We start from the raw sequence: 26,143 nt of genomic DNA, 5'->3' as shown, positions 1-26,143 counted from the left end.
ATCCCAGCACTTTGGAAGGTCGAGGTGGGCAGATCACGAGGTCAGGAGATCAAGACCATCCTGGCTAACATGGTGAAACCCCATCTCTACTAAGAATACAAAAAATTAGCCAGGCGTGGTGGCGGGCACCTGTAATCCCAGCCACTCAGAAGGCTGAGGCAGGAGAATGGCGTGAACCCGGGAGGCAGAGGTTGCAGTGAGCCAAGATTGTGCCACTGCACTCCAGCCTGGGCGACAGAGTGAGACTCCGTCTCAAACAAAAAAAAAGTGAATCTGCAAAATTCAGCTACAAGTCTATGTAGATCATGAGTGGTAAGATAAAAACTGTCAACCTGAGGCCAGGCTCGGTGGCTTACACCTGTAATTCCAGCACTTTGGAAGGCCAAGGCGTACGGATCACTTGAGGTCAGGAGTTACAGATCAGCCTGGCCAACATGGCGAAACCCCATCTCTACTAAAAACACAAAGATCAGCCAGGCATGGTGGCAGGCGCCTGTAATCACAGCTACTCAGGAGGCTGAGGCATAAGAATCACTTGAACCCAGAAAGCGGAGGTTGCAGTGAGCTGAGATCGAGCCACTGCACTCCAGCCTGGGCGACAGAGTGAGACTCCATCTCAAAAAAAAAAAAATTTTTTTCTAGAGATGGAGGTCACTATGTCTCCCAGGCTGGTCTTGAACTCCTGGCTTCAAGCAATCTCTCACCTCAGCCTCCCAAAGCACTGGCATTGCACGTGTGAGGCACCGTGCCCAGCCATGGGCCTGATTATTTGAAAGGACTAACATGTTTCAGATAACATTTCTATTCTCAAAGCCAAACTGTTTTTTAAAGTCCCTTTTGCTGTAGGGACGTGAGTAGAGCAGTTAAGATAGTGTTTTACATTAAGACTTTATTGAGTCAAATATGTATGTTCAATACTATCGTAATATAGTAAGACCATATTGAACATATTAAGGTATTTGCGGCCAGGCGCAGTGGCTCAAGCCTGTAATCCCAGCACTTTGGGAGGCCAAGGCGGGCGGATCACCTGAGGTTGGGAGTTCGAGACCAGCCTAACCAACATGGAGAAACCCCTTCTCTACTAAAAATACAAAATTAGCCGGGTGTGATGGCTTATGCCTGTAATCCCAACTACTTGGGAGGCTGAGGCAGGAGAATCACTTGAACCCAGGAGGCAGAGGTTGCGGTGAGCCAAGATTGCGCCATTGCACTCCATCCTGGACAAGAGTGAAACTCCATGTCAAAAATACATAAATAAATAATAAAATAAAAAGGCATTTGGCAAAATCCAGTAATCACAATCAAAACTCTCAGCAAACTAGAGCTAGAAAGGAATTCCTCAGCCTATTAAAGGCATATATGAAACACCTGCAATTAACATCTTAATGAGGAACAAGAACGCTTTTCTTATAAGATCTGGAAAAGACAAGAATGTCCACTGTTACCACTTCTTTTCCAACTTGTACTAGAAGTTCTAACCAATGGAGTAGTTTTGTTTTGGTTTTTTTGTTTGTTTGTTTGTTTGTTTGTTTTTGTTTGTTTGTTTTTGAGACGGAGTTTTGCTTTTTTGCCCAGGCTGGAGTGCAGTGGTGTGATCTCAGCTCACTGCAACCTCCGCCTTCTGGTTTCAAGCGATTCTCCTGCCTCAGCCTCCCGAGTAGCTAGTGTTAACAGACGCCTGCCACCATGCCCAGCTAATTTTTGTATTTTTAGTAGAGACGAGGTTTCACTATGTTGGACAGACTGGTCTCAAACTCCTGACCTCGTGATCCACCCGCGCCTCGTCCTCCCAAAGTGCTGGGATTACAGGCATGAGCCATCGCATCCAGCTTGTTTTGTTTTTAAAAGAGAATTAAAAGGCATTCAGATTGGAAAGGAAAAGGTAAAGCTGCTTTTATTTACAGACAACATGATCATCTCTAGAAAATCCTAAGGATTTACAAAAAATGGAGGTACAAGAACTAATATGTGAGTTCAGCAAGGTTGTATGTCTCAAAAAAAAGAGATACCTGGATAAGAAATAACATGAGAAAAGATTCTCAAAAGAAACCTCAAATCTCTGACAATAAAAAGAGTAAGTACAAATCAATACTCTAACGAATGAAAGGGAAATGTAATTATAGATATAGCAGATTTGTTGTTGTTGTTATTTTTTGAGATGGAGTCTTACTCTGTCGACCAGGCTGGAGTGCAGTGGTGTGATCTCAGCTCACTGCAACCTCCGACTCACAGGTTCAAGCGATTCTCGTGCCTCAGACTCCGGAGTACCTGGGATTAGAGGTGCGCACCACCTCGCCTGGCTAATTTTTGTATTTTTGGTGGAGACAGGGTTTTGTGGTATTGGCCAGGCTGGTCTTAAACTCCTGATCTCAGGTGATCTGCCTGCCTCATCTTCCCAAAGTGCTGGGATTACAGTGTGAGCCACCACGCCCAGCCAGATGGGGTGTGTGTGTGTTGGTTTGTTGTTGTTGTTGTTGTTGTTGTTAAGACAGGGTCTCACTGTTACCTAGGCTGGAGTGGCACAATCATAACTCACTGCAGCCTTGACCTCCTTGGCCCAAGCGATCTTCCCACTTCAGCCTCCTGAGTAGCTGCGACCACAGGTATGCACAACCATACCCAGCTAATTATTATTATTATTATTATTATTATTTGAGATGGAGTCTCACTCTGTCGCCCAGGCTGGAGTGCAATGGCATGATCTTGGCTCATCACAACCTCCGCCTCCCGGCTTCAAGTGATTCTCCTGCCTCAGCCTCCCGAGTAGCTGGGATTATAAGTATGCGCCACCATGGCCGGGTAATTTTGTATTTTTAGTAGAGATGGGGTTTCTCCATGTTGGTCAGGCTGGTCTCGAACTCCTGGCCTTAAGCGATCCTCCCACCTCAGCCTCTCAAAGTCCTGGGATTACAGGTGTGAGCCACCATGTCCAGCTGAAGATACTAAAAACATATGAGAACTGTCCTTAACACAAATACATTTGAAAACCCAGTGCCCTGCTGAAACCTAAACCCCAAGGTGATTAGAAGTGGGAGGTGATTAGGTCATGAGAGTGCGATTAGTGCCCTTATATTAATAGAAGAGACTTTTGCCCCTTCTGCCGCTTGAGGACACAGTAAGAAGTTACAATATTGGCCGGGCACAGTGGCTCACGCCTGTAATCCTAACACTTTGGGAGGCCGAGGCAGGCGGATTACCTAAATTCAGGAGTTCAAGACCAGCCTGACCAACATGGAGAAACCCTGTCTCTACTAAAAGCACAAAATTAGCCGGAGGTGGTGGCGCATGCCTGAATCCCAGCTACTCGGGAAGCTTTGGCAGGAGAATTGCTTGAATCCGGGAGGCAGAGGTTGAAGTGAGCCGAGATCACGCCATCGCACTCCAGCCTGGGCAATAAGAGTGAAACTCTGTCTCAAAACAAACAACAAAAAAAGAAAACAAAAATAGCCGGCTGTGGTGGTGGGCGCCTGTAATCCCAGTTACTTGGGAGCCTGAGACAGGGAGAATTGCTTGAACCCGGGAGGCGGAAGTTGCAGTAAGCTGAGATCGAGCCACTGCACTCCAGCCTGAGTGACACAGCAAGACTCTGTCTTGGGGAGGAAAAAAAGAAGGCACCATATTTGAAGCAGAGAACAAGCCCTCACCAGACACTGAACCTGCTGGCACCTTGACTTGGACTTCCCAGCCTCTGGAAAGCAAGCAATAAATTTATTGTTTGTTAATTACCTAGTCTAAGGTATTTTGTTACAGCAGCTGGAATGGAAATATTCCACTGACTCAAGAAAAATGGAATAATCCTATAAATACTAAATATTCATGTATATTAAAGAAATTGGCCAGGTGTGGTGGCTCACACCTGTAATACTAGCACTTTGGGAGGCCAAGGTAGGATTGCTTAAGTCTAGGAGATCCAATCAAGATCAGTCTTTCTGATCTTGATTAGAGAACTCTTACAGAAGAATTCTCACTGCAACCTCTGCCTCCCAGGTTCAAGCATTCATTTAAAAATTTTTGCAGATGGCAGATTGTGGAGCTTCTCAGCCTCCATAAACTTGTCAACCAATTTCCATAATAAATCACCTCTTATATACCTATACGTTTGGTTCTTTCTGGAGACCCTGGACTAATGCAAATGGATTAATAAACTGTGGGCCAGGTGCAGCCCACAAAAATTCATTTAAAATTGAATAATTTTACCATATTAAAACTCAGGATTTCTGTTCATCAAAAGACATCCTCATACTACAATTTATCTAAGAAACTCTGGATATAAAATATATTTTTTAAAAAGAAAGAAGAGGACGAGTGTGGTGACTCACACCTGTAATCCCAGCACTTTGGGAGGCCGAGGGGGGGTGGATCACCTGAGGTCAGGAGTTCAAGACCAGCCTGGTCAACATGGTGAAACCCCGCCTCTACTAAAAATACAAAAATTAGCTGGGCAGGCCGGGCGCAGTGGCTCACGCCTGTAATCCCAGCATCTTGGGAGGCCAAGATGGGCAGATCACGAGGTCAGGAGACCGAGACCACCCTGGCTAACACGATGAAACCCCGTCTCTACTAAAAATACAAAAAAAATTAGCTGGGCATGGTGGCAGGCACCTGTAGTCCCAGCTACTCAGGAGGCTGAGGCAGGAGAATGGCGTGAACCTGGGAGGCGGAGCTTGCAGTGAGCCGAGATCCCGCTACTGCACTCCAGCCTAGGCAACAGAGCGAGACTCTATCTCAAAAAAAAAAAAAAAAATTAGCTGGGCACGGTGGTGCACACCTGTAATCCCAGCTACTTGGGAGGCTGAGGCAAGAGCGATTATTGCTTGAACCCAGAAGGCGGAGGTTGCAATGAGCCAAGATCATGCCACTGCGCTCCTGCCTGGGCCACAGAGTGAGGCTCCATCTTAAAAAAAAAAAAAGAAGAAGAAGGAGAAGGAAGAAAACACATGATGAAATAGAAAAAAGTGGGCCAGGCACGGTGGCTCACGCCTGTAATCCCAGCACTTTGGGAGGCCGAGGCAGCGGATCACGAGGTCAGTAGATTAAGACCATCCTGGCTAACATGGTGAAACCCTGTCTCTACTAGAAATACAAAAAATTAGCCGGGCTGGTGGTGGGTGCCTGTAGTCCTAGCTACTCGGGAGGCTGAGGCAGGAGAATGGCATGAACCCGGGAGGTGGAGCTTGCAGTGAGCCAAGATTGCACCACTGCACTCCAGCCTGGGCGACAGAGCGAGACTCTGTCTCAAAAAACAAAAAAAGAAAGAAAAAAAAAGAGAAAGGAAAAAAAGAAAAAAGTGGTTATCAGTCTGAGTGTGGTGGCTCACACCTGTAATCTCAGCAATTTGGGAGGAGGCCGAGGTGGAAGTATTGCTTGGGCCCAGGAGTCTGAGACCAGCCTCGGCAACAGAGCGAGACCACATCTCTACTAAAATTTTTTTAAAAAATTAGTGGGGTGTGGCCGGGCGAGGTGGCTCACGCCTGTAATCCCAGCACTTTGGGAGGCTAAGGCAGGTGGATCACGAGGTCAGGAGATCGAGACCATCCTGGCTAACATGGTGAAACCCCGTCTCTACTAAAAACAGAAAAAAAAAAAAAAATAGCCGGGCGTGGTGGCGGGCGCCTGTAGTCCCAGCTACTTGGGAGGCTGAGGCAGGAGAATGGCGTGAACCCAGGAGGCGGAGCTTGCAGTGAGCTGAGATTGCGCCACTGGACTCCAGCATGGGCGACAGAGCAAGACTCGTCCCAAAAAAAAAAAAAAAAAAAATTAGTGGGGTGTTAGCTGGGTGCGGTGGCTCACGCCTGTAATCCCAGCACTTTGGGAGGCTGAGGCGGGCGGACCACGAGGTCAGGAGATCGAGACCATCCTGGCTAACACAGTGAAACCCCGTCTCTACTAAAAATACAAAAAAAAAAACAACACAAAAAATTAGCCCGGCGTGGTGGCGGGCACCTGTAGTCTCAGCTACTCAGGAGGCTGAGGCAGGAGAATGGCGTGAACCTGGGAGGCGGAGGTTGCAGTGAGCCGAGATCACGCCACTGCACTCCAGCCTGGGCGACAGAGCAAGACTCCATCTCAAAAAAACTAAATAAATAAATAAATAAAAATATATAAAAATAAAAATAAAAAATTAGTGGGGTGTTATAGCGAGTGTCTGTAGTCTCAGGCCTCAGTTTCCTCAGTCTCCTCTGAAGACTGAAGGGTGAGGATCCCTTGAGCCCAGAAGTTTGGGGCTACAGTGAGCTATGATTGCACTATTGCCCCAGCCTGGGCAACAGAGCAAGATCCCATCTCAAAAAAAAAAAAAAATAGTTACCTATAGGAGGAGGGAGACAGCAGGTTGGAGAGGACAGGGATAGAAACAAGACTTCTTTTAATATATCTTGTTATATAGATTTGATTTTGGAACGATGTAATATTTCACATCATTATGAAGAAAAATAAAACTTTAAAAAGCAATTCCTGGCCAGTCGCGGTGGCTAACGCCTGTAATCCCAGCACTTTGGGAGGCCGAGGCGGGTGGATCACAAGGTCAGGAGATCGAGACCACAGTGAAACCCCCTCTCTACTAAAAATACAAAAAATTAGCTGGGTGCAGTGGTGGGCGCCTGTAGTCCCAGCTACTCGGGAGGCTGAGGCAGGAGAATGCCGTGAACCCGGGAGGCGGAGCTTGCAGTGAGCCAAGATCGCGCCACTGCACTCCAGCCTGGGCGACAGTGAGACTCCGTCTAAAAAAAAAAAAAAAAAAAAAAGCAATTCCTAAAAAAGGAAAATAAAACTATGTATCAATTCGCTGATATAACTTTATGGAGATTAACTATTCAAAGAGATTCAAAACAAAGTTATCTGACTATCATCCCTAGTGGGCTATAACCTAAGGACCAGAACTACAAAAATATATTTTCAGAAATCATATTATGTTGAGTCATAAGTTTTATGAAAAAGAAAAAAAGAAAAAAGAAATCATTATGGAGGTAGAGTTGGTATCATTATTCTGAAACTGTTTTGTATACAGTGTGAGATAAAGCAAATGAGTAATGGGTTGGTGTCACTGAGAACTGAGGCTGGGTGCAGTAGCTCATATCTGTAATCCCAGCACTTTGGGAGGCTGAGGTGGGAGGACTGCTTGAGCCCAGAGCCCAGGAGTTCAAGACCAGCCTGGGCAACAGAGCAACACCCCATTTCTAAAATTAAATTAAATTAAAAAACAGAGAAAGAATTGAGATTTTTAAAATTGTGGTTAAATATGTACAACATAAAATCTACCATGTTGCCCATTTATAAGTGTGCCACTGAATGGCACTTAGTACATTCACACTGTGTGTGCAACCATCATTCACCACTATCCTGCTCCAGAATCTTTGAATCATCCCCAACATAAACTCTGCATCTCTTAAGCATTAACTCACCATTTCCCCTTCTCTCCAGCTTCTTGTAATGGGTATTCTACTTCCTGTCTCTACGAATTTGACTACTGTAGGTATCTCACATAAGTAGAATCACATAACATTTGTCCTTTTGTGTCTGGATTCTTTGACTTAGCATGTGGCCTTCAAGGCTCCTCAATATAGCATGTATCAGAATTCCCTTCCTTCAGGCTGAATACTATTCCCTTGCATGTATATACCACATTTTGGGGTTTTTTCTTTTGTTTTGTTTTTGAGATGGAGTCTCACTCTGTCACCCAAGCTGGAGTGCAGTGGTGTGATCTCAGCTCACTGCAACCTCCGTCTCCTGGGTTCACGCAATCCTCCTGCCTCAGCCCTCCAAGTAGCTGGGATTACAGGGGTGCGCCACCACACCCAGCTAATTTTGTATTTTTTTTTTAGTAGAGACAGGGTTTCGTGGGGTTTCACCACGTTGCCCAGGCTGGTCTTGAACTCCTGGTCTCAAGTGATCCACCCGCCTCGGCCTCCCAAAGTGCTGAGATTACAGGCGTGAGCCACTGCACCCGGCCCGCATTTTGTTAATCCATTTGCATTAATCCGGGATCTCCAGAACAGAACCAAACAGATACAGATATATAAGAGGCGATTTATTATGGGAATTGGATGACAAAGTTACGGAGGCTGAGAAGTCCCACAATCTGCCATCTGCAAGCTGGAAGACCCGGAAAGCCAGTGGTGTAATTCATTCCAAGTCCAAAGACCTGAGGACCAGGTGAGCCAATGGTGTAATGTCTTGGAGTCTGAAGGCCTCCAGGAGCTCTGATGTCTGAGAAGATGGATGTCCCAGCTCAAGAAAGGAGAGAATTCACCTTTTCTCCACCTTTTTGTTCTATTTGCGCCCTCAGTGGATTCGATGATGGCCACCTACGTTGGATAGGGTGGATCCTTTTACTCAGTCTGATTCAAATACTAACCTCTTCCAGAAACACTCTCACAGACATACTCAGAAATAATATTCTATCAGCTATCCGGGTATTCCTTGGACTGGTCAAGTTGACACACGAAATTAACTATCACGCTGGTCCTGCATCAATGGACATTTGGGTTGTTTCCGCCTTTTGGCTATTGTGAATAATGCCGCTATGAACACTGGTGTACAGATATCAATTTGAGTTCCTGCTTTCAGTAGTTTTGAGTACTACGAAATTTCTGGATCATGTGTTAATTATGGTTTAATTTTTTTGAGGAACCGCCATACTGCTTTCCAGAGCGACTGCACCATTTTACATTCCCACCAGCAATTCACAAGTGTTCGAATTTCTCCACGTTCTCCACATCTCCACATTGCTCAGCCAACAGCTGTTACCTTATTTTTCTGATAACAGCCATCCTAATGGGTGTGAAGTGGTATCTCTTCGTCTTTTTTTTTTGAGATGGAGTCTCGCTCTGTCACCCAGGCTGGAGTGCAGTGGCGCGATCTCGGCTCACTGCAAGCTCCGCCTCCCGGGTTCACGCCATTCTCCTGCCTCAGCCTCCTGACTAGTTGGGACTACAGGCGCCCGCCACCGCGCCCGGCTAATTTTTTTTTTGTATTTTTAGTAGAGACGGGGTTTCACCGTGTTAGCCTGGATGGTCTCGGTCTCCTGACCTCGTGATCCGCCCGCCTCGGCCTCCCAAAGTGCTGGGATTACAGGCGTGAGCCACCGCGCCCGGCCCCAGTTCTTTATTTTTTTGAGACAGGGTCACACTCTGTCGCTTAGGCTGGAGTGCAGTGACATGGCTCACTGCCGGGAACTCAAACTCCTGGGCTCAAGCGATCCGTCTCAACCTCCTGAGTAGCTGGGACTACAGGCATGCACCACCATGCCCGGCTAATTTTTTTCTTTTGTAGAGATAGGATCTCGCTATGTTGACCAGGCTGGTTTCAAACTCCTGGGCTCAAGTGATCCTCCCGCCTTGGCTTCCCAAAGTGCGGGAATTACTGATGTCAGTCACCAGGTCCAGCCATTTGATCCATTTTGAGTTAATTTTTGTATATAGTGTTAGGTAAGGGTCAACTTCATTCTTTTGCATGTGGATACCCAATTTTCCCAAAACCATTTGTTGAAAAGATTGTCCTTTCCCCCAGTGAATGGTCTTGGCGCCCTTGTTGAAAATCATTCAGCCGTATATGGAAAGGTTTTATTTTTATGGGCTCCCTATTCTGTACTATGGGTCATATGTCTGTCTTTTTTTTTTCTTGGAGACAGAGTTTCACTCTTGCTGCCCAGGCTGCAGTGTAATGGCTCAATCTCGGCTCACTGTAATCTCCACCTCCCGGGTTCAAGCGATTCTCCTGCCTCAGCCTCCCAAGTAGCTGGAATTTCAGGCATGGGCCACCATGCCCAGCTAATTTTGTATTTTTAGTAGAGATGGGGTTTCTCCATGTTAGTTAGGCTGGTCTTGAACTCCCGACCTCAGGTGGTCTGCCTGCCTCCACCTCCCAAAGTGCTGGGATTACAGACGTGAGCCACCACACCTGGCCTATATGTCTGTCTTTATGCTAGTATCACACTGTTTTGATTACTGTAGCTTTGTAGTAAGTTTTGAAATCAGGAAGTATGAGTCCTCTACCTTTGTTTCTCTTTTTTAAGATTGTTTTGTTTATTTGGGTCCCTTGAGACTCCATATGGACTTAATTTAAGAGTGGACTTTTCTATTTCCTCAAAAGAAAATCAAGATTTTTGACATGGGAGAAATATGTAAAGTGACTAAGGTTAAGTTAAAACCCTGTAATTCTAGCTGGGCACGGTGGCTCACACCTGTAATCCCTGCACTTTGGGAGGCCAAGGCAGGTGGATCACGAGGTCAGGAGTGTAAAACCAGCCTGGCCAAGATGGTGAAACCCCGTCTCTACTGAAAATATAAAAATTAGCCAGGCATTGTGGCAGGTGCCTGTAATCCCAACTACTCAGGAGGCTGAGGCAGAGAACTGCTTGAACCCAGAAGGCAGAGGTTATAGTGAGCCTGGGCAACAAAGCGAGGCTCCATCTCAAAAATAATAATAATAATAATAAATAAATAAAAATTTAAAAACCCTGTAGTTCTAAATTTGAATATGAAACATTAGTATGAACTCCTGATGCATTTTGTATTTTAAAAAAATTACAGCCAGGCACGGTGGCTCACGCCTGTAATCCCAGCACTTTGGGAGGCCAAGGCAGGCAGATGACAAGGTCAGGAGATCGAGACCATCCTGGCCAACATGGTGAAACCCCGTCTCTACTAAAATACAAAAAAATTAGCAGGGTGTGGTGGCGCGTGCCCATAGTCCCAGCTACTCAGCAGGCTGAGGCAGGGGAATTGGTTGAACCTGGGAGGCAGAGGTTGCAGTGAGTTGAGATCGCGCCACTGCACTCCAGCCTGGAGAATGAGCAAGACTCCATCTCAAAAAAAAAAAAAAAAAAAATTACTAACTAGGCTGGGCACAGTGGCTTATGCCTGTAATTCCAACACTTTGGGAGGCTAAGGCAAGAGGAGTGCTAGAGCCCAGGAGTCCAAGATGAGCCTGGGCAACATAGTGAGACCTCATCTCTACTAAAAAATAAAAAATTAGCTGAGCATGGTGGTGTGTGCCTGTAGTCCCAGCTACTGGGAGACCTGAGGAGGGAAAATCACTTGAGCCTAGGAGTTTGAGCCTGCAATGGGCTATGATCACACCACCACTGCAATCCAGCCTGGATGACAGAGCAAGACTCCCATTTTTAAAAAAAGTACTGGCTGGGCATGGTGGCTCACGCCTGTAATTCCAACACTTTGGGAGGCCGAGGTGGGCGGGTCACTTGAGGTCAGGAGTTGGAGACCAGCCTGACCAACATGGAGAAACCCTGTCTCTACTAACAATACAAAATTAGCCGGGCATGGTGGCGCATGCCTGTAATCCCAGCAACTCGGGAGGCTGAGGCAGGAGAATCACTTGAACCCGGGAGGTGGAGGTTGCAGTGAGCCGAGATCATGCCATTGCACTCCAGCCTGGGCAACAAGAGCGAAACTCTGTCTCAAAAAAAAAAAAAAAAATTACTAACTATTCACTGAAAACATCTACAACGACTGACTTAGTAGCAATAAGTATCCGAAGTACTCAAGCTGTAGTCTTTAAATATCATTTCTTACTAAGAGAAATCAGGACTCCTTGGAAAGCTGTCTGATTCCAGATCTGGGGCAGAACATTTACTAGATGAGTCTAGAAATATCTTTTCAGGCCAGGTGCTGTGGCTCATGCCTGTAATCCCAGCACTGTGGGAGGCCGAGGCAGGTGGATCACCTGAGATCAGGAGTTCGAGACCAACCTGACCAACATGGAAACCCCATCTCTACTAAAAATACAAAACTTAGCTGGGCGTGGTGGCACACCCCCGTAATCCCAGCTACTTGGGAGGCTGAGGCAGGAGAATTGCTTGAACCCGGGAGGCAGAGGTTGCAGTGAGCCGAGATTGCACCATAGCACTCCAGCCTGGGCAGTGAGAGTGAAACTCCATCTCAAAAAAAAAAAAAGAAAAAAGAAAAGAAATATCTTTTCATACCAGACAGCAAGGAAGCTATCACAGCCTACTGTAATTGCTTTTTATTATTTTTTTTAATAGACATACGGATCTTGCCATGTTGACCAGGCTGGTCTTAAACTCCTGGCCTCAATCAGTCTTCCCCATTCAGCCTTCCAAAGTGCTGGGATTACAGGTATGAGCCACCAAGACTCACATATTGGAATTGTGTCAAAAGGACTGAAGAACAACCAACTTGAAGAAGTTCTCCCTAACCAAAGATGAATAATTTAAGTTTCAATAACTATAATTGATTAAAACACAGCTAACGTTATTTAAATCCATGCATTCATTAAGATTTTAAAAAACTCAGCTGGGTTTGGTAGTTCATGCCTGTAATCCTAACACTTTGGGAGGCTGAGACAGGAGGACTGCCTGAGCTCAGAGGTTCGAGACCAGCCTTGGCAACATAGCAAGATCTTGTGTCTACTAAAAATTTTAAAAAAAGAAATTAGGCTGGGCGCGGTGGCTCACGCCTGTAATCCCAGCACTTTGGGAGGCTGAGGTGGGTGGATCAGGAGGTCAGGAGATCGAGACCATCCTGGCTAACACGGTGAAAACCCCGTCTCTACTAAAAATACAAAAAATTAGCCGGGCGTGGTGGCAGGCGCCTGTAGTCCTAGCTACTCAGGAGGCTGAGGCGGGAGAATGGCATGAACTCAGGAGGCGGAGCTTGCAGTGAGCCGAGATCGCATCACTGCACTCCAGTCTGGGCAACAGAGCGAGACTCCGTCTCAAACAACAACAACAAAAAGAAATTAGCTGAGTGTGGTGGTGCACGCTGTTAGTCCTAGCTACTTGGGAGGCTAAGGTGGGAGGATTGCTTGAGCCCAGGAGTTTGAGGCTGCAGTGAGCAATGAGTCATGCCACAGCATTCCAGCATGGCAACAGAGTGAGACCCTGCCTCAAAAAATTGTTTTCTTTTAATTAGCTGGGTGTGGTGGTGAGTGCTTCCAGCTACCTGGGAGGCCGAAGTAAGAGGATGCCAACTGATAGGGGCGTTGGTGGGAGAAAAAGTAGGTTTACTGATTTATTCTGAAAGCCAGCAAGACTGAGAGGATGGTGTACTAGCGTTCTGAAGTACCATTTTAAGTCAGTACAATCTTAGGCTCTTTCTATGTTAAGGGCAGGGAAGAGGCGGAGGGTGTGACCAAGAAGTACCCCATGGCAGACATCTGGGCAGCAGCGAGGGTCCGAGGAGGTTGGGAACTTCCTTGTCCTTGGTCCAGTCACAATGCTCCTATAAATCTTTAAGAAAACATAGTTGTTCACATACTTCTTTAAACCCAGACTAAGTTTTAAAAACTACATGATTGCTGTTTTTGCACATTAGCTCAGTGCTCTAAAGCTTATGGTAGCAAAAGATTAGAAGTCCAAATGCCCATGGCCGGGCGCGGTGGCTCACGCCTGTAATAGCACTTTGGGAGGCCGAGACAGGCAGATCAGCTGAGGTCAGGAGTTAGAAACCACCCTGGCCAACATGGTGAAACCCTGTCTCTACTAAAAATAAAAAATTAGTTGGATGCAGTGGCTCACGCCTGTAATCCCAACATTTTCAGAGGCTGAGGTGGGTGGATCACCTAAGGTCAGGAGTTTGAGACCAGCCTGGCAAACATGGTGAAACCCCATCTCTACTAAAAATACAAAAAGCCGGGCGTGGTGGCAGGCACCTATAATCCCAGCTACTCAGGAGGCTGAGGCAGGAGAATCACTTGAACCCGGGAGGCAGAGGTTGCAGTGAGCCAAGATTGTGCCATTGCACACCTGCCTGGGCAACAAGAGCGAAACTCCGTCTCAAAAGAAAAAAAAAAAATTAGCTGGGCATGGTGATGCATACCTGTAATCCCAGCTACTCAGGAGGCTGAGGCAGGAGAATCACTTGAACCTGGGAGGCAGAGGTTGCAGTGAGCCAAGATGGCGCTATTGCACTCCAGCCTGGGCCACGAGAGAGAAACTCCATCTCAAATAAAAATAAAAATGCCCATCTTCAGGATGAATAAACAAACTGTGGTATATTTACACAACAAAATAGTATACAGCAGTGAAAAGTGAATTAACTATGAAACATGAATTGTAGTAATAGGTTGAGTGAAAAAAGCAAGTAACAAAGGACAACAAATCCTATGATGCCCTCTTCATAAAAGTTCAAAACTGGCCGGGTGCAGTGGCTCATGCCTGTAATCCCAGCACTTTGGGAGGCAGAGGCTGGCAAATCACCTGAGGTCAGGAGTTCAAGACCAGCCTGGCCAACATGGTGAAACCCCATCTCTACTAAGAAAATTAGCTGGGCGTGGTGGTTGGACCCAATCCCAGCTACTCAGGAGGCTGAGGCAGGAGAATCACTTGAACCTGGGAGGCAGAGGTTGCAGTGAGCAGAATGCCACTGCACTCCAGCCTGGGTGACAGAGTGAGACTTTGTCTCAAAAAAAAAAAAAAAAGTTCAAAACTAAGGAAAACCAAAAGATATATTGTGTAGGCATGCAGATATGAGTAACTTTTTTTTTCTTTAAAATACAGAATTCTGGGCCAGGCGTGGTGGCTCATGCCTGTAATCCCACTTTGGGAGGCTGAGGTGGGAGGATCGCTTGAGCCCAGGAGTTTAAGACCAGTCTGGGCAACACAGCGAGACCCATCTCTATTTATAAAAAACTAATTAATTAATTAATTTTAAAAATACAGAATTCTGGCCCAGTGTGGTGGCTCACGCCTGTAACCCCAGCACTTTGTGAGGCCAAGGTGGGAGGAAAGTTGAGCTCAGGAGTTCAAGACTAGCCTGGACAACAAGGTTAAACCGCTTCTTTACAAAAAATACAAAAACTTAGCCGGGCATGGTGGTGTGCTCCTGTAGTCCCAGTGATGCAGGAGGCTGAAGTGGGAGGATTGCTTGAGCCTAAGAGGTAGAGGCTGCAGTGAGCCGAGATTGTGCCACTGCACTCCAGCCTGGGCAACAGAGAGAGACCCTGTCTCAAAAAATAAATAAATAAATACAATACAATACAATACAGAATTCTGGATGGTGGTGGCCCCTTGAGTTTTGCAATGGGTACATGAGTGTTTATCGTATTTATTTAAAAGTTATAAATATACATGAATTTTAAGAAGAGGATCCATGCAAGGTTCAATGATAATTGTATATCATTAACCAAAGATTTTAATTAATCCATTCTGTCACCTGAAGTCGGCCTCCCCCGCCCCCTGCCAAAAGTAAACACTTTTCTAATCAGGGCCAGCCACTGGAGAAACTGAAATGAGTGGGCGGGGTGCTAACTCTATTTTCACTTTTCTCTTCCTGTTTCTTCAGAGCCTGGGAAACAAGTCAGAATTTCCAATCTTTTCCAATTCCCACATGATTTCCTAATTTAAGATGAATTCAGAGAAAATAAAAAAGTCTTTCTCCATCTGGAGAAGACTCCGCCCCCTGCAGTGGAGCATCCTCCTTCGGGGATGAGGCCTGGGGTGGGGGTGCGCCAGCCCCAGCCCCCACACGGACGCGCCTTGGGCTTGGTCTTGGGGGAGCTACCTGCACTGTGGGGTCACATGACAGAATTAGTGGTCAGCCCTAGCTGGAGGTCCCGGGCAAACACAGGCGGGGGCAGGGGGCTGGGGGGTCGTGACCCTGCTGATTCAAGTGTCCCTTGCGGGTCCCGGACCTTCTGAGACACAAGCGCCAGGCTTGAGACGAGGCTCCGGGATTTACCCCTGGGGGCCTCCTGCTCCCATAGCCGCTGAGAGCCGGCAGTTTGGCTGCATCGTAAGCTGGCGCTTTAGCTGGAAAGGGACGAGCCCTCGGCCAGCTCGCCAGCGGGAGGGACTCAGTCGTCCCATCCGGGATGCAGGCTCCGCAAAGCTCTTGATGCACTGTCAGGCTGGGAGATCCGGCCGCTCCCCTTCCCCCACACCCCGCATCTAGATTGGGGTGGGTAGGACATTGTAACGTGCTTCTGAGACAGCCACACTGAAAGGCACCTTTAGCGATTAGGAAACCCGCGCGGAGTTCAACCACTCGGCCTCTGCGGGGCAGAAGGCCCGGCCGGGCCTTTTCCTGCGCCGGGCGGGCGGCCGCAGCCCAGTAGCCCTGGCTTTGTTCCAGACCCGGCCCAGAGTGACATCACCAAACTCCGCCGATCGGCGGGAGGGGGCCCTGAAATCCCCTAAAAACAAAGTGAGTAATCGGCGGACCCACCCTCCAGGCGGGGCCGGGACCCGGGAGCTAGCCGAGCCACCGGGCACGCCAGCCTCTTCTTCCTCGGCGAGGCGCGCACTTGGCCCCGACCCCCGGCAGCGGCTGTGCGTGCGGCCTCTTCGTCCTCCGCGCGGCGCGCACTTGCTCCCGGCCCCTGCGCCGGGCGGTGGCGGGGCAGCGCGCAGGCGCGGTCGGATTCCGGGCAGTGACGCGACGGCGGGCGCGCGCGGCGCATTTCCGCCTCTGGCGAATGGCTCGGCTGTAGTGCACGCCGCGGGCCCAGCTGCGACCCCGGCCCCGCCCCCGGGACCCCGGCCATGGACGGTGAGGTCGCCCTCTGACCCCGCGGGGTGGCCGCGCCGGGGCCGCCGCGGCTGTGGCGGGAGCCCCCGCGCCGCTTTCCGTCCCTTCCTGCGCCGACGGGCGCTACGCAGGGAGCGGTCGGCCTGCGGGATGGTGGCGCGGGGCGGGGCAGGCGGGGAGGGGTCTGACTCAGTTTCCCCTCTGGGTGGAGGGGGGCCCTTGACTCAGCATCCTCCCTGGGTGGGGGAGCAGAGGGAACCTTGACTCAGTTTCCCTCCACACCGTCTAAGGGGGCAGCTCTGGCTTCGTTTCCCTATTATGGGAGAACGCATCTGATCCAGTTTCCTCTCTGGATGGAGGTGGGGCGTGCCCTCCCTCAGTTTTCCTTATGAAAGTACAACAGGCCCTGATTCAGCTTCCCTCGGGAGAAGAAGGATTCCTTACCCCGTCTTCCTCAAGAAGCAGGTGTTTCTGGTTCCTTTCCTCCACCCCTTAGTTTCACCTCAGGTTCTAGGGAGCAGGTCCTGACTCAGTTCCCCTGGGAGGGAGCCTGGCTTCTCCTCTCCGTGGAGAGCAGATTCCCTCTTTTGAGGATGGGCATTGGGTATGTGCTGACCCTGATCTCCCTCCCCTTTCAGAACTGTTCCCCCTCATCTTCCCGGCAGGTAAGTGGCCCCCGCGGCGGTCGGGGAGGTGCTCCCTGGGGTAGGGCAGCGGGGGCAGCCGCCTAATGGGGCTGCGGTGTCCCCTGGCAGAGCCAGCCCAGGCCTCTGGCCCCTATGTGGAGATCATTGAGCAGCCCAAGCAGCGGGGCATGCGCTTCCGCTACAAGTGCGAGGGGCGCTCCGCGGGCAGCATCCCAGGCGAGAGGAGCACAGATACCACCAAGACCCACCCCACCATCAAGGTCAGCACTGCGCCAGGGTGTGCGGGGAAGGGACTGTGGAACCCCAGCCCTCTGTGTTTGGGAGTCAGGTTTGGATGTCTGGGTCTCTGTACTTTGGACAGATCAATGGCTACACAGGACCAGGGACAGTACGCATCTCCCTGGTCACCAAGGACCCTCCTCACCGGCCTCACCCCCACGAGCTTGTAGGAAAGGACTGCCGGGATGGCTTCTATGAGGCTGAGCTCTGCCCGGACCGCTGCATCCACAGGTGAGCTCCCTGCAGGCTAGGAGGCCCAGCATGAGGGGACAGGAAGCGGGCTATGAAGTAGCCGTTACAGTGTTACTCCTTTCTGGACACAGGGCAGAATTCCTCACTCCTTGCCCTGACTCAGCTCTGCAAGTAAACTCCGTTTGTCTTGAAATTATCTATTTGTACGTCTACTCTAGCAGATAAGAGCTCCAGGGGATACGGATGGGTCCCTAATCACTTCTGAATCCCTGACCCCTGTAGCTGGAAGGACAAGTCCCTCAGAGTCACATCTCTTGTTTGAGAAAGAAAACCATTAAACTGAACCAGCACTCTTCCCTGGAGTTGACATCGCAGTTAAGAGACAGGCCGTAAAAAAATATACAGGCTGGGCATAGTGGCTCATTACTTATAATCCTAGCACTTTGGGAGGCCAAGGCAGGAAGATCTCTTGAGCCTAAGAATTCAAGACTAGCCAAAGCAACATAGTAAGACCCCATCTCTACAAAAAATAAATTAGCTGGGTATGGTGGCAATGCGCCTATAGTCCCAGCTACTTGGGAGGCTGAGGTGGGAGGATCGCCTGAGCCCAGGAGGTCACTGCTGCGGCAAGCTATGATCGAACCACTGCACTTGGGTGGCAGGGCGACACCTCGTCTTTTTTTTTTTTTAAGATGGAGTATTGCTCTGTCTCCAGATTGGAGTGCAGTGGTGTGATCTCAGCTCACTGCAACCTCCACCTTCCGGGTTCACGCCATTCTCCTGCCTCAGCTTCCCGAGTAGTTGGGACTACAGTCGTCTGTCATCACACCTGGCTAATTTTTTGTATTTTTTAGTAGAGACAGGGTTTCACCATGTTAGCCAGGATGGTCTCCATCTCCTGACCTTGTGACCTGCCTGTCTTGGCCTCCCAAAGTGCTGGGATTACAGGCTTGAGCCACTGTGCCCAGCCCGACACCGTGTCTCTTAAAAATAAATAAATACACAGATAAATAAACAAGGTGCTGTCAGAGTAACAGTTTCAGTCCTGAAAATAAAACAAGGTCATAGGATAGAAGGATAACCTGGGGTGGGGGAGTTAGGGGAGCTGGTGTGTGATGACTTTAGATTGGGAGGTCAGGGAAGGCCTCCCTCAGCTAAGACTTGAATGGTGAGAAGGAGGAGAGAAGTAGGAAAAGAACATTCCAAGCCGACCAACCAAGTGCAGAGGCCTTGAGGTGGGAATGAGTGTCCTGCGTTTAGAGGATGGAAAAGGAGCCCCGGTGGTTGTAAGCAGGGAGCCCACAGGGAGGCTGGCAGAGGCGGGGGCACAGAGGTGCTTGTCAGCTGAGTGAAGGGACAGGGTTCGTTGCAGCACAGTAGGAAGCCACTGGAGAGGGTTAGGCATGCAGCCATGATCTGGGGGTGGGCGGGGTAGGAAGGAGCAGGCCGGGCAAGGCAGGAAGGTCCGGGCTCTGTGAGAGACAATGGGACAGACGACTGGGGGCGCTCAGTTTCCAGAACCTGGGAATCCAGTGTGTGAAGAAGCGGGACCTGGAGCAGGCTATCAATCAGCGCATCCAGACCAACAACAATCCCTTCCAAGGTGAGGGCAGACCTGCCTGCCGCACCCACACCCTCTGTCACCCTCCCCAGCCTGCCTTTCCTGCATCTCCCTCACTGGCCAAGACACAGTAAAGATGGAATCTTGGTGCCCATTCAGAACTCTCCCACTTTACCATTGGGAAACTCAGGCCCAGGAGGGAACATGACATTCAGAGTCACAGTGGAGTCAGTGCTGGGTTCTACCTCCTCTAGGACTTGTGTTTCACACACGCACCAATGGCCCTGCCAGCGCAGAGCTCCCTGCCCCCACTGATAGCACCTATATCCCCACTTCCCCTGCTCTCCTGATCGCCTGTTTTCTTGGCAGTTCCTATAGAAGAGCAGCGTGGGGACTACGACCTGAATGCTGTGCGGCTCTGCTTCCAGGTGACAGTGCGGGATCCATCAGGCAGGCCCCTCCGCCTGCCGCCTGTCCTTTCTCATCCCATCTTTGACAATCGTGAGTAGTGAGGGAGACGCAGAAAGGGGAGAGGGTGGGCCTGAATAGGAGGAAGGGGGTTGCGGTGAGTGTGGCCTGCAAGAGGTGCTCTGGCTTCATTCACTCATCTTGCGTATTTGTCTCTTCTTCTCTGCCCAGCTCTTTGTTGGCTGGGGAGAGAGGGCAAAGAAGACCCAGAGCTGTCCTTGAGGTGTAGCTCTGGCCTGGCAGGAAGTCTAGCAGGGAGTCTGATGGGAAATGGGCATTTTCAGTATTGTGTGATGAGAAGGTGGTGTGCCCACAACTGCGATAATGACTCTAGGAAATGAACTCCCAGGAACAAGATAGTGTTTGAGAATGATGATTCAGTGATGGAAGCCCACAGACGAATTGGGCTGACTGATCAGCTGCAGTCTTTAATTAAGTAACCAGCAGGATGAATGGAAATAAAACGAATCTGGAGTCCCAAGGATGGGAAACCAGGATAAACTGGGGATCAGGAGGGAAGGGCTCATTGCCAAGGTGGGTATGGACTGGCCTTAAAGATTGCTTTGGTCAGGTGGAGAAAGAGTGTGATCAGATTGGCACCCACTGGACTATAAGCTCCGTGAGAGCAGAGAGGTTTAGGTTTTGTATGTGGTTGTATTCTCCTTGCTTAGATCAGTGTTGAGCGCACAGTAGGCAAATACTTGTTGAATCGGTTGGGGTGAGGAGCTGATAAGATCTGACTTTGGCTGCAAAGGTGTAGGTGGCAAGCTCTGGGCAACCTTGACTCAGGGCTGGGCAGGGAAGTTGCATCTCCTGCAGGCCACCCTGGGGACCTCTGGTGGCTCAGGTCATCCTTGCTTGTTTTCACTGCCTCAGGTGCCCCCAACACTGCCGAGCTCAAGATCTGCCGAGTGAACCGAAACTCTGGCAGCTGCCTCGGTGGGGATGAGATCTTCCTACTGTGTGACAAGGTGCAGAAAGGTACACATCAGGAGGCAGGGGTGGGCTCTTGGGAGCAAGGGGTGAAGCTGAGCAGAGAAGGGGAGTGTCAGGTAACTGGCATTGGATACTTCCTCCTGTGCCTCGGAGGCCTCAGGTGGGCCACAGGGTGATGTATCAGAAGACAAGCATCAGAAGTTGAGGGGGAGACCATGGAGGGTTAGACACACTGACCCACACTGCCCCTGCATTTCCTGCAGAGGACATTGAGGTGTATTTCACGGGACCAGGCTGGGAGGCCCGAGGCTCCTTTTCGCAAGCTGATGTGCACCGACAAGTGGCCATAGTGTTCCGGACCCCTCCCTACGCAGACCCCAGCCTGCAGGCTCCTGTGCGTGTCTCCATGCAGCTGCGGCGGCCTTCCGACCGGGAGCTCAGTGAGCCCATGGAATTCCAGTACCTGCCAGATACAGGTACACAGCTAGGGTGGCAGCATCAAGGCAGCTGGGCTCTGTGCCGTGAGAGAGAGGCCAAGACTGCATGTCTGGGGCTGTAGTTGAGGGCCAGAAGCTGGAGTCAGATCTTGGGATCCAAGAAATTGGAATCCATTTCTTGCCTCATTTAATAATAATGATACCTCAGACACTGAGCTAGTACTACACATCTACCCCTATTCCAGGCACTCCACTGGATTACCTGATTTTAATCTCATGACCCTTTTGAAGTAGGAGGTAGTGGCCAACTTGCCTGGGTTCACGTGGCTAGTAAGTAGCAGAGTCAGCGCTGGAACCCAGGCCATCTGGCTTCAGGGTCCTTTTGCCACACTGGTTGTCTTGTCACTACCATACAGCCCAGCCACATTTTGGTCGAGGTTTGAGTGTCCACTTGGTTTCAGGGCCTGTGCCAGGTATTGTGAATACAAAAAATGAGTAAGATGTGCTCCCTGCCCTTCAGAATCTCAGTCACTTGAGGAAGACAAATGTGCAAAACAGATCCTTAAGTCACAGAATGACATGTGAAACAGAGGTGTGCACAGAGAAGCATGGGGGCATGGTGGCCTCCAGGGATCTGGAGACAGCTGCATGGAGAAGGTGGCATTGAAGCTGGAGAAAGACACGGAGGTGTGTTCTCCAGGCAGGTGGCCCAGCACCTGGAAGGGAAGGGGTGTTTTTTCAACTGCATGGCCTGTTCAGGGCCATCTTCGTGGTTTGAGCTGATGTTGGGCAGTGAACAGGCTCAGAGATAGGAGGGCCTGGTTAAGCTGAAGGCCTCTAAGCAGAGAGGTGGCAGGGGCAGATTTGGAAGTTGACTCAGGAGGCCACGTGTAGAAGATCAGAGACAGACTCAAAGCAGGGAGGCCATATTGGAAAATGTTGCTGTAGTCCAGGAAGAGAAGATGCGGCACAAACCTTACAGAAGGAATAGCAAAGCAAGTTCACATCTCCACCACTGTCCTCAGTTACCCTTCAGCCCTGCAGCCATTTTGCATCTTACAGACCAAGCTCAGTCTCACCTCAGGACGTGTGTCTAGCTGTTGCCTCTGCTTGGAATGCCTGGCCCAGGGTTTTAATGCAAGTGGCTCATGCCAGTCCTTCCCTGACCTCTAAATTAGTCCTTCCCTCTACATTTAGACTGCCCCGACCTCACTTCCGGTATCGTTACATCACTATATCTTTCCTGGACCACCGTCACTTGAGATTTTCTGGTTTTATTTATTTATTTATATTTTTTATTTTTTTTGAGACAGTCTCACTCTTGTCGCCCAGGCTGGAGTGCAGTGGCGCAATCTCAGCTCACTGCAACCTCTGCCTCCCGGGTTCAAGTGATTCTCCCTGCCTCAGCCTCCCGAGTAGCTGGGACTACAGGTGCCCACCACCACATCCGGCTAATTTTTTGTATTTTTAGTAGAGACAGGGTTTCACCATGTTGGCCAGGATGGTCTCGATCTCTTGACCTCGTGATCCACCTGCCTCGGCCTCCCAAAGTGCTGGGATTACAGACATGAGCCACCACGCCTGGCCGAGATTTTCTGGTTTGTGTATATGGTTGTGTACCTCTCACTTTTTCACTAGGATGCCAACTTTTTGGGAGCAGACACCTTGTGTGCTTACGGCCACATCCCCAGTGTCTAGAAGGGAGGTGCTTGATAAATATGTGTCAAGTTAGTGGTAGGGAGTGAGAGAAAAGAAGATAATCATTCCAAGGTTTCTAGCTTTGGTGACAGGGCAGATGGCAGATGGTTGGTCAGGGAATACAGGAGAAAGAACCTAGTTTTTGAGGGATGATGAGGTTGTCTTTGAATTGGTGGAATTGAGGTGCTTTGCAGCTACTGAAGTACCATTGTAATTAGAAAGACAGTTCTGAAAGCTCTGACTAAAATATGAAACCATTAGAGATAAAAATAAGAGTCTCTGCTGAAGTCTTAAGGCAGTTGTGCCTCAGCTGCCCCAGAGTGCCAAGGAATTCTCGCCAGGCCTGGGTGGAGGCTGACAGTGAGCCAGGATATGAGCAGTGCAGGAAGGCGTGAGCTGCAGGCCGGGGCCCCCCAGGGCTCTTCTTTCCCCAGAGCATGGCCCCTGTACTCGGCCTCACCATGTGGTCTTAGAGGGGCAGATTCAGCCAAGAGAGGCCTCCAAAAGCTGTGCAATTCTCAGAACTGCTGAGCGCCACACATCCCTTCTCATTGGCAGAGAAGGTTGGGAGAACGGCTCTTGGGAAACCTGGCTCCTCACTTTCCTCCTGAGGGGCCTTTGAGAGTGTTGGGGGCCCACCTGAGGAGAGCAAGTCCCACTTCTCCCCTACTTTCCCAGACGATCGTCACCGGATTGAGGAGAAACGCAAAAGGACATATGAGACCTTCAAGAGCATCATGAAGAAGAGTCCTTTCAGCGGTGAGATGGGGACTGGCAAAGCCAGAGAGGAAGGCAGCGGGCAGGGAGGGGACACCCTGGGGCTGAGAACTGACCCAGCCCTTGCCCTACAGGACCCACCGACCCCCGGCCTCCACCTCGGCGCATTGCTGTGCCTTCCCGCAGCTCAGCTTCTGTCCCCAAGCCAGGTAAGGATTTCCTTTTGTCCCACTGGAACGACAGGTTCAGCTCTGTTCAGCTGAGGAGTAGTGGAGATGCTGACTCTTGGGCCCCATTACAGACCTACTGAATCAGAGGCTTTCAAAGTATGGCATAGGAACCAGCAACTTCCTGGGATGCCAATGCACACTGAAGCCTGGGAACCACTGTGCCAGTTAAATCCTATATTGGGTATCTTGGGATTCAGAAGTTAAAAATGTAGAATCTCTGCTCTCATCTCTCACTTGAATTAGGGGGAACAAAAATCACCTCTAAATTAGCAAGATGTATGTGCTGGTGCGAGGCTCAAAAACTGACAAGCTGTCCACTTCAGGCCGCTGCTCACTTGGTGCTCCATGGGCTCATTGCGTCTCAGGACTTAGTTTTTTAAGCTGTAAACTGAGGAATCCAGCTTATCTCTCAAAGTGTCCCTTCCTCTAAAAGTCTGGGAGAGTTTCGTGGGCTTGAGTAGTCAGGGAGGACTCCAAGGTGGAGGTGTGGCTAGAACTGGACGCTATAGCATGGGTCAGATGGGGTAAGAGGAAGGAGATAGGGTGTTGGCAGTGACTCCCTAGAGAGGGATTGAGCCTAAGCACCATGAAGAGGGGCTGGGGTACAGAGGATGGGGTGGATATCTAGGGCTTTCTCTGACCCCTGCCTCCCTGTCTCTCTCCTCCAGCACCCCAGCCCTATCCCTTTACGTCATCCCTGAGCACCATCAACTATGATGAGTTTCCCACGATGGTGTTTCCTTCTGGGCAGATAAGCCAGGCCTCAGCCTTGGCCCCGGCCCCTCCCCAAGTCCTGCCCCAGGCTCCAGCCCCTGCCCCTGCTCCAGCCATGGTATCATCTCTGGCCCAGGCCCCAGCCCCTGTCCCAGTCCTAGCCCCAGGCCCTCCTCAGGCTGTGGCCCCACCTGCCCCCAAGCCCACCCAGGCTGGGGAAGGAACGCTGTCAGAGGCCCTGCTGCAGCTGCAGTTTGATGATGAAGACCTGGGGGCCTTGCTTGGCAACAGCACAGACCCAGCCGTGTTCACAGACCTGGCATCCGTCGACAACTCCGAGTTTCAGCAGCTGCTGAACCAGGGCATACCTGTGGCCCCCCACACAACTGAGCCCATGCTGATGGAGTACCCTGAGGCTATAACTCGCCTAGTGACAGGGGCCCAGAGGCCCCCCGACCCAGCTCCTGCTCCACTGGGGGCCCCGGGGCTCCCCAACGGCCTCCTTTCAGGAGATGAAGACTTCTCCTCCATTGCGGACATGGACTTCTCAGCCCTGCTGAGTCAGATCAGCTCCTAAGGGGGTGATGCCTGCCCTCCCCAGAGCACTGGGTTGCAGGGGGTTGAAGCCCTCCAAAAGCACTTACGGATTCTGGTGGGGTGTGTTCCAACTGCCCCCAACTTTGTGGATGTCTTCCTTGGAGGGGGGAGGCATATTTTATTCTTTTATTGGCAATATCTGTATCTCTCTCTCTTTTTGGAGGTGCTTAAGCAGAAGCATTAACTTCTCTGGAAAGGGGGGAGCTGGGGAAACTCAAACTTTTCCCATCCTGATGGTCAGCTCCCTTCTCTGTAGGGAACTCTGGGGTCCCCCATCCCCATCCTCCAGCTTCTGGTACTCTCCTAGAGAGAGGAGCAGGCTGGAGGTAAGGCCTTTGAGCCCACAAAGCCTTATCAAGTGTCTTGCATCATGGATTCATTACAGCTTAATCAAAATAACGCCCCAGATACCAGCCCCTCTGTGGCACTGGCATTGTCCCTGTGCCTAACACCAGCATTTGAGGGGCTGGCCTTCCTGCCCTACAGAGGTCTCTGCTGGCTCTTTCCTTGCTCAACTGTGGCTGAAGGAAACCAGTGCAACAGCGCTGGCTCTCTCCAGGACCCAGAGGGGGTTTGGTCTGGGACTTCCCTGCTCTCCCTCTTCTGAAGTGCCTTAATAGTAGGGCAAGTTGTTAAGAGAGTGGGGGAGAGCAGGCTGGCAGCTCTCCAGTCAGGAGGCATAGTTTTTACCGAACAATCAAAGCACATGGACTCTTGCTCTTTCTACCCTGAACTAATAAATCTGTTGCCAAGCTGGCTAGAGATTCGCTTTTTTTCAGCAAACACTGAGCACACATTTTGCTAGTCACATCAGGCCAGACATTGGTGGTAGAGAGCTGGGTGAATGCGTGCACTGTCCTCTGAGAGCTTGCAGTCTGAGAATGCCCTCGGAAACACCGAGTTACCGTCCAGTGGATGAAAACGGGCAGCTAAGGCAAGAGTCCTAGCACACTGAGCCTAGTAGAGCCCGCTGGCTGTGGAGATGGAGCAGTTTCAGGAGTCTTCCAAGAGGCCCCATTAGCTCCAGGTCTTAGATCAGCTGAGAGTGGATCTCAAAGAGGGACTAGCCAGCGTCAGAGGTAAAGAGAAACGATGTTCGAAAGATATGATGGGGCCAGGAAATGTGGACTTAATTCCTTGGGCGGCCCAGGGAGTGTGTGCTTCTCTTGGGGAATGTGTGGTGCCAGGTAAAGATCTACCCTGCCCACCGATGCTTTGATAC

The 26,143-nt window shown here is 50.1% G+C and overlaps 1 protein-coding gene and 1 long non-coding RNA gene across 3 annotated transcripts; one reads left to right on the top strand and one right to left on the bottom strand.

Annotated features, from left to right (window-relative positions):
- Window positions 1-8,005: 8,005 nt before the first annotated feature.
- Window positions 8,006-16,285, bottom strand: LOC131383494 (uncharacterized). Its single transcript, XR_009213560.1, has 4 exons — window positions 16,143-16,285; window positions 13,797-13,894; window positions 13,121-13,207; window positions 8,006-8,303 (listed from the first exon to the last, which is right to left on the bottom strand). It is a non-coding gene; the product is annotated as an uncharacterized LOC131383494 (long non-coding RNA).
- An 84-nt stretch (window positions 16,286-16,369) lies between these two features.
- Window positions 16,370-25,678, top strand: RELA (RELA proto-oncogene, NF-kB subunit). Of its 2 annotated transcripts, XM_032153442.2 has the most exons (11): window positions 16,371-16,466; window positions 17,084-17,110; window positions 17,201-17,352; window positions 17,454-17,602; window positions 19,075-19,166; window positions 19,494-19,625; window positions 20,469-20,573; window positions 20,792-21,004; window positions 23,342-23,422; window positions 23,515-23,589; window positions 24,279-25,678. In XM_032153442.2, the coding sequence occupies exons 1-11, from the start codon at window positions 16,460-16,462 to the stop codon at window positions 24,899-24,901; spliced, it is 1,656 nt and encodes a 551-aa protein (XP_032009333.1). In that variant the 5' UTR covers window positions 16,371-16,459; the 3' UTR covers window positions 24,902-25,678. The 2 variants fall into 2 exon arrangements, with proteins under 2 accessions (XP_032009334.1, XP_032009333.1); XM_032153443.2 differs by lacking the exons at window positions 20,469-20,573; window positions 20,792-21,004 and having other exon boundaries at window positions 16,370-16,466.
- The last annotated feature ends 465 nt before the right edge of the window (window positions 25,679-26,143 follow it).

The sequence above is a fragment of the Hylobates moloch genome, unplaced genomic scaffold (assembly GCF_009828535.3).
Source record: "Hylobates moloch isolate HMO894 unplaced genomic scaffold, HMol_V3 SCAFFOLD_5, whole genome shotgun sequence".
NCBI classification, from domain to species: Eukaryota; Metazoa; Chordata; class Mammalia; order Primates; family Hylobatidae; genus Hylobates; species Hylobates moloch.
The sequence above is the reverse complement of the archived record's forward strand: the minus strand, read 5'-3'. Positions and strand labels throughout refer to the sequence as shown.

What these genes read in the sequence shown, in the direction of transcription:
- RELA (XM_032153442.2), top strand. An exon ending in CAACAACAATCCCTTCCAAG is followed by an intron (nt 19,167 to 19,493) that starts GTGAGGGCAGAC and finishes TTTTCTTGGCAG; the next exon opens with TTCCTATAGAAGAGCAGCGT. An exon ending in AGCTTCTGTCCCCAAGCCAG is followed by an intron (nt 23,590 to 24,278) that starts GTAAGGATTTCC and finishes TCTCTCCTCCAG; the next exon opens with CACCCCAGCCCTATCCCTTT.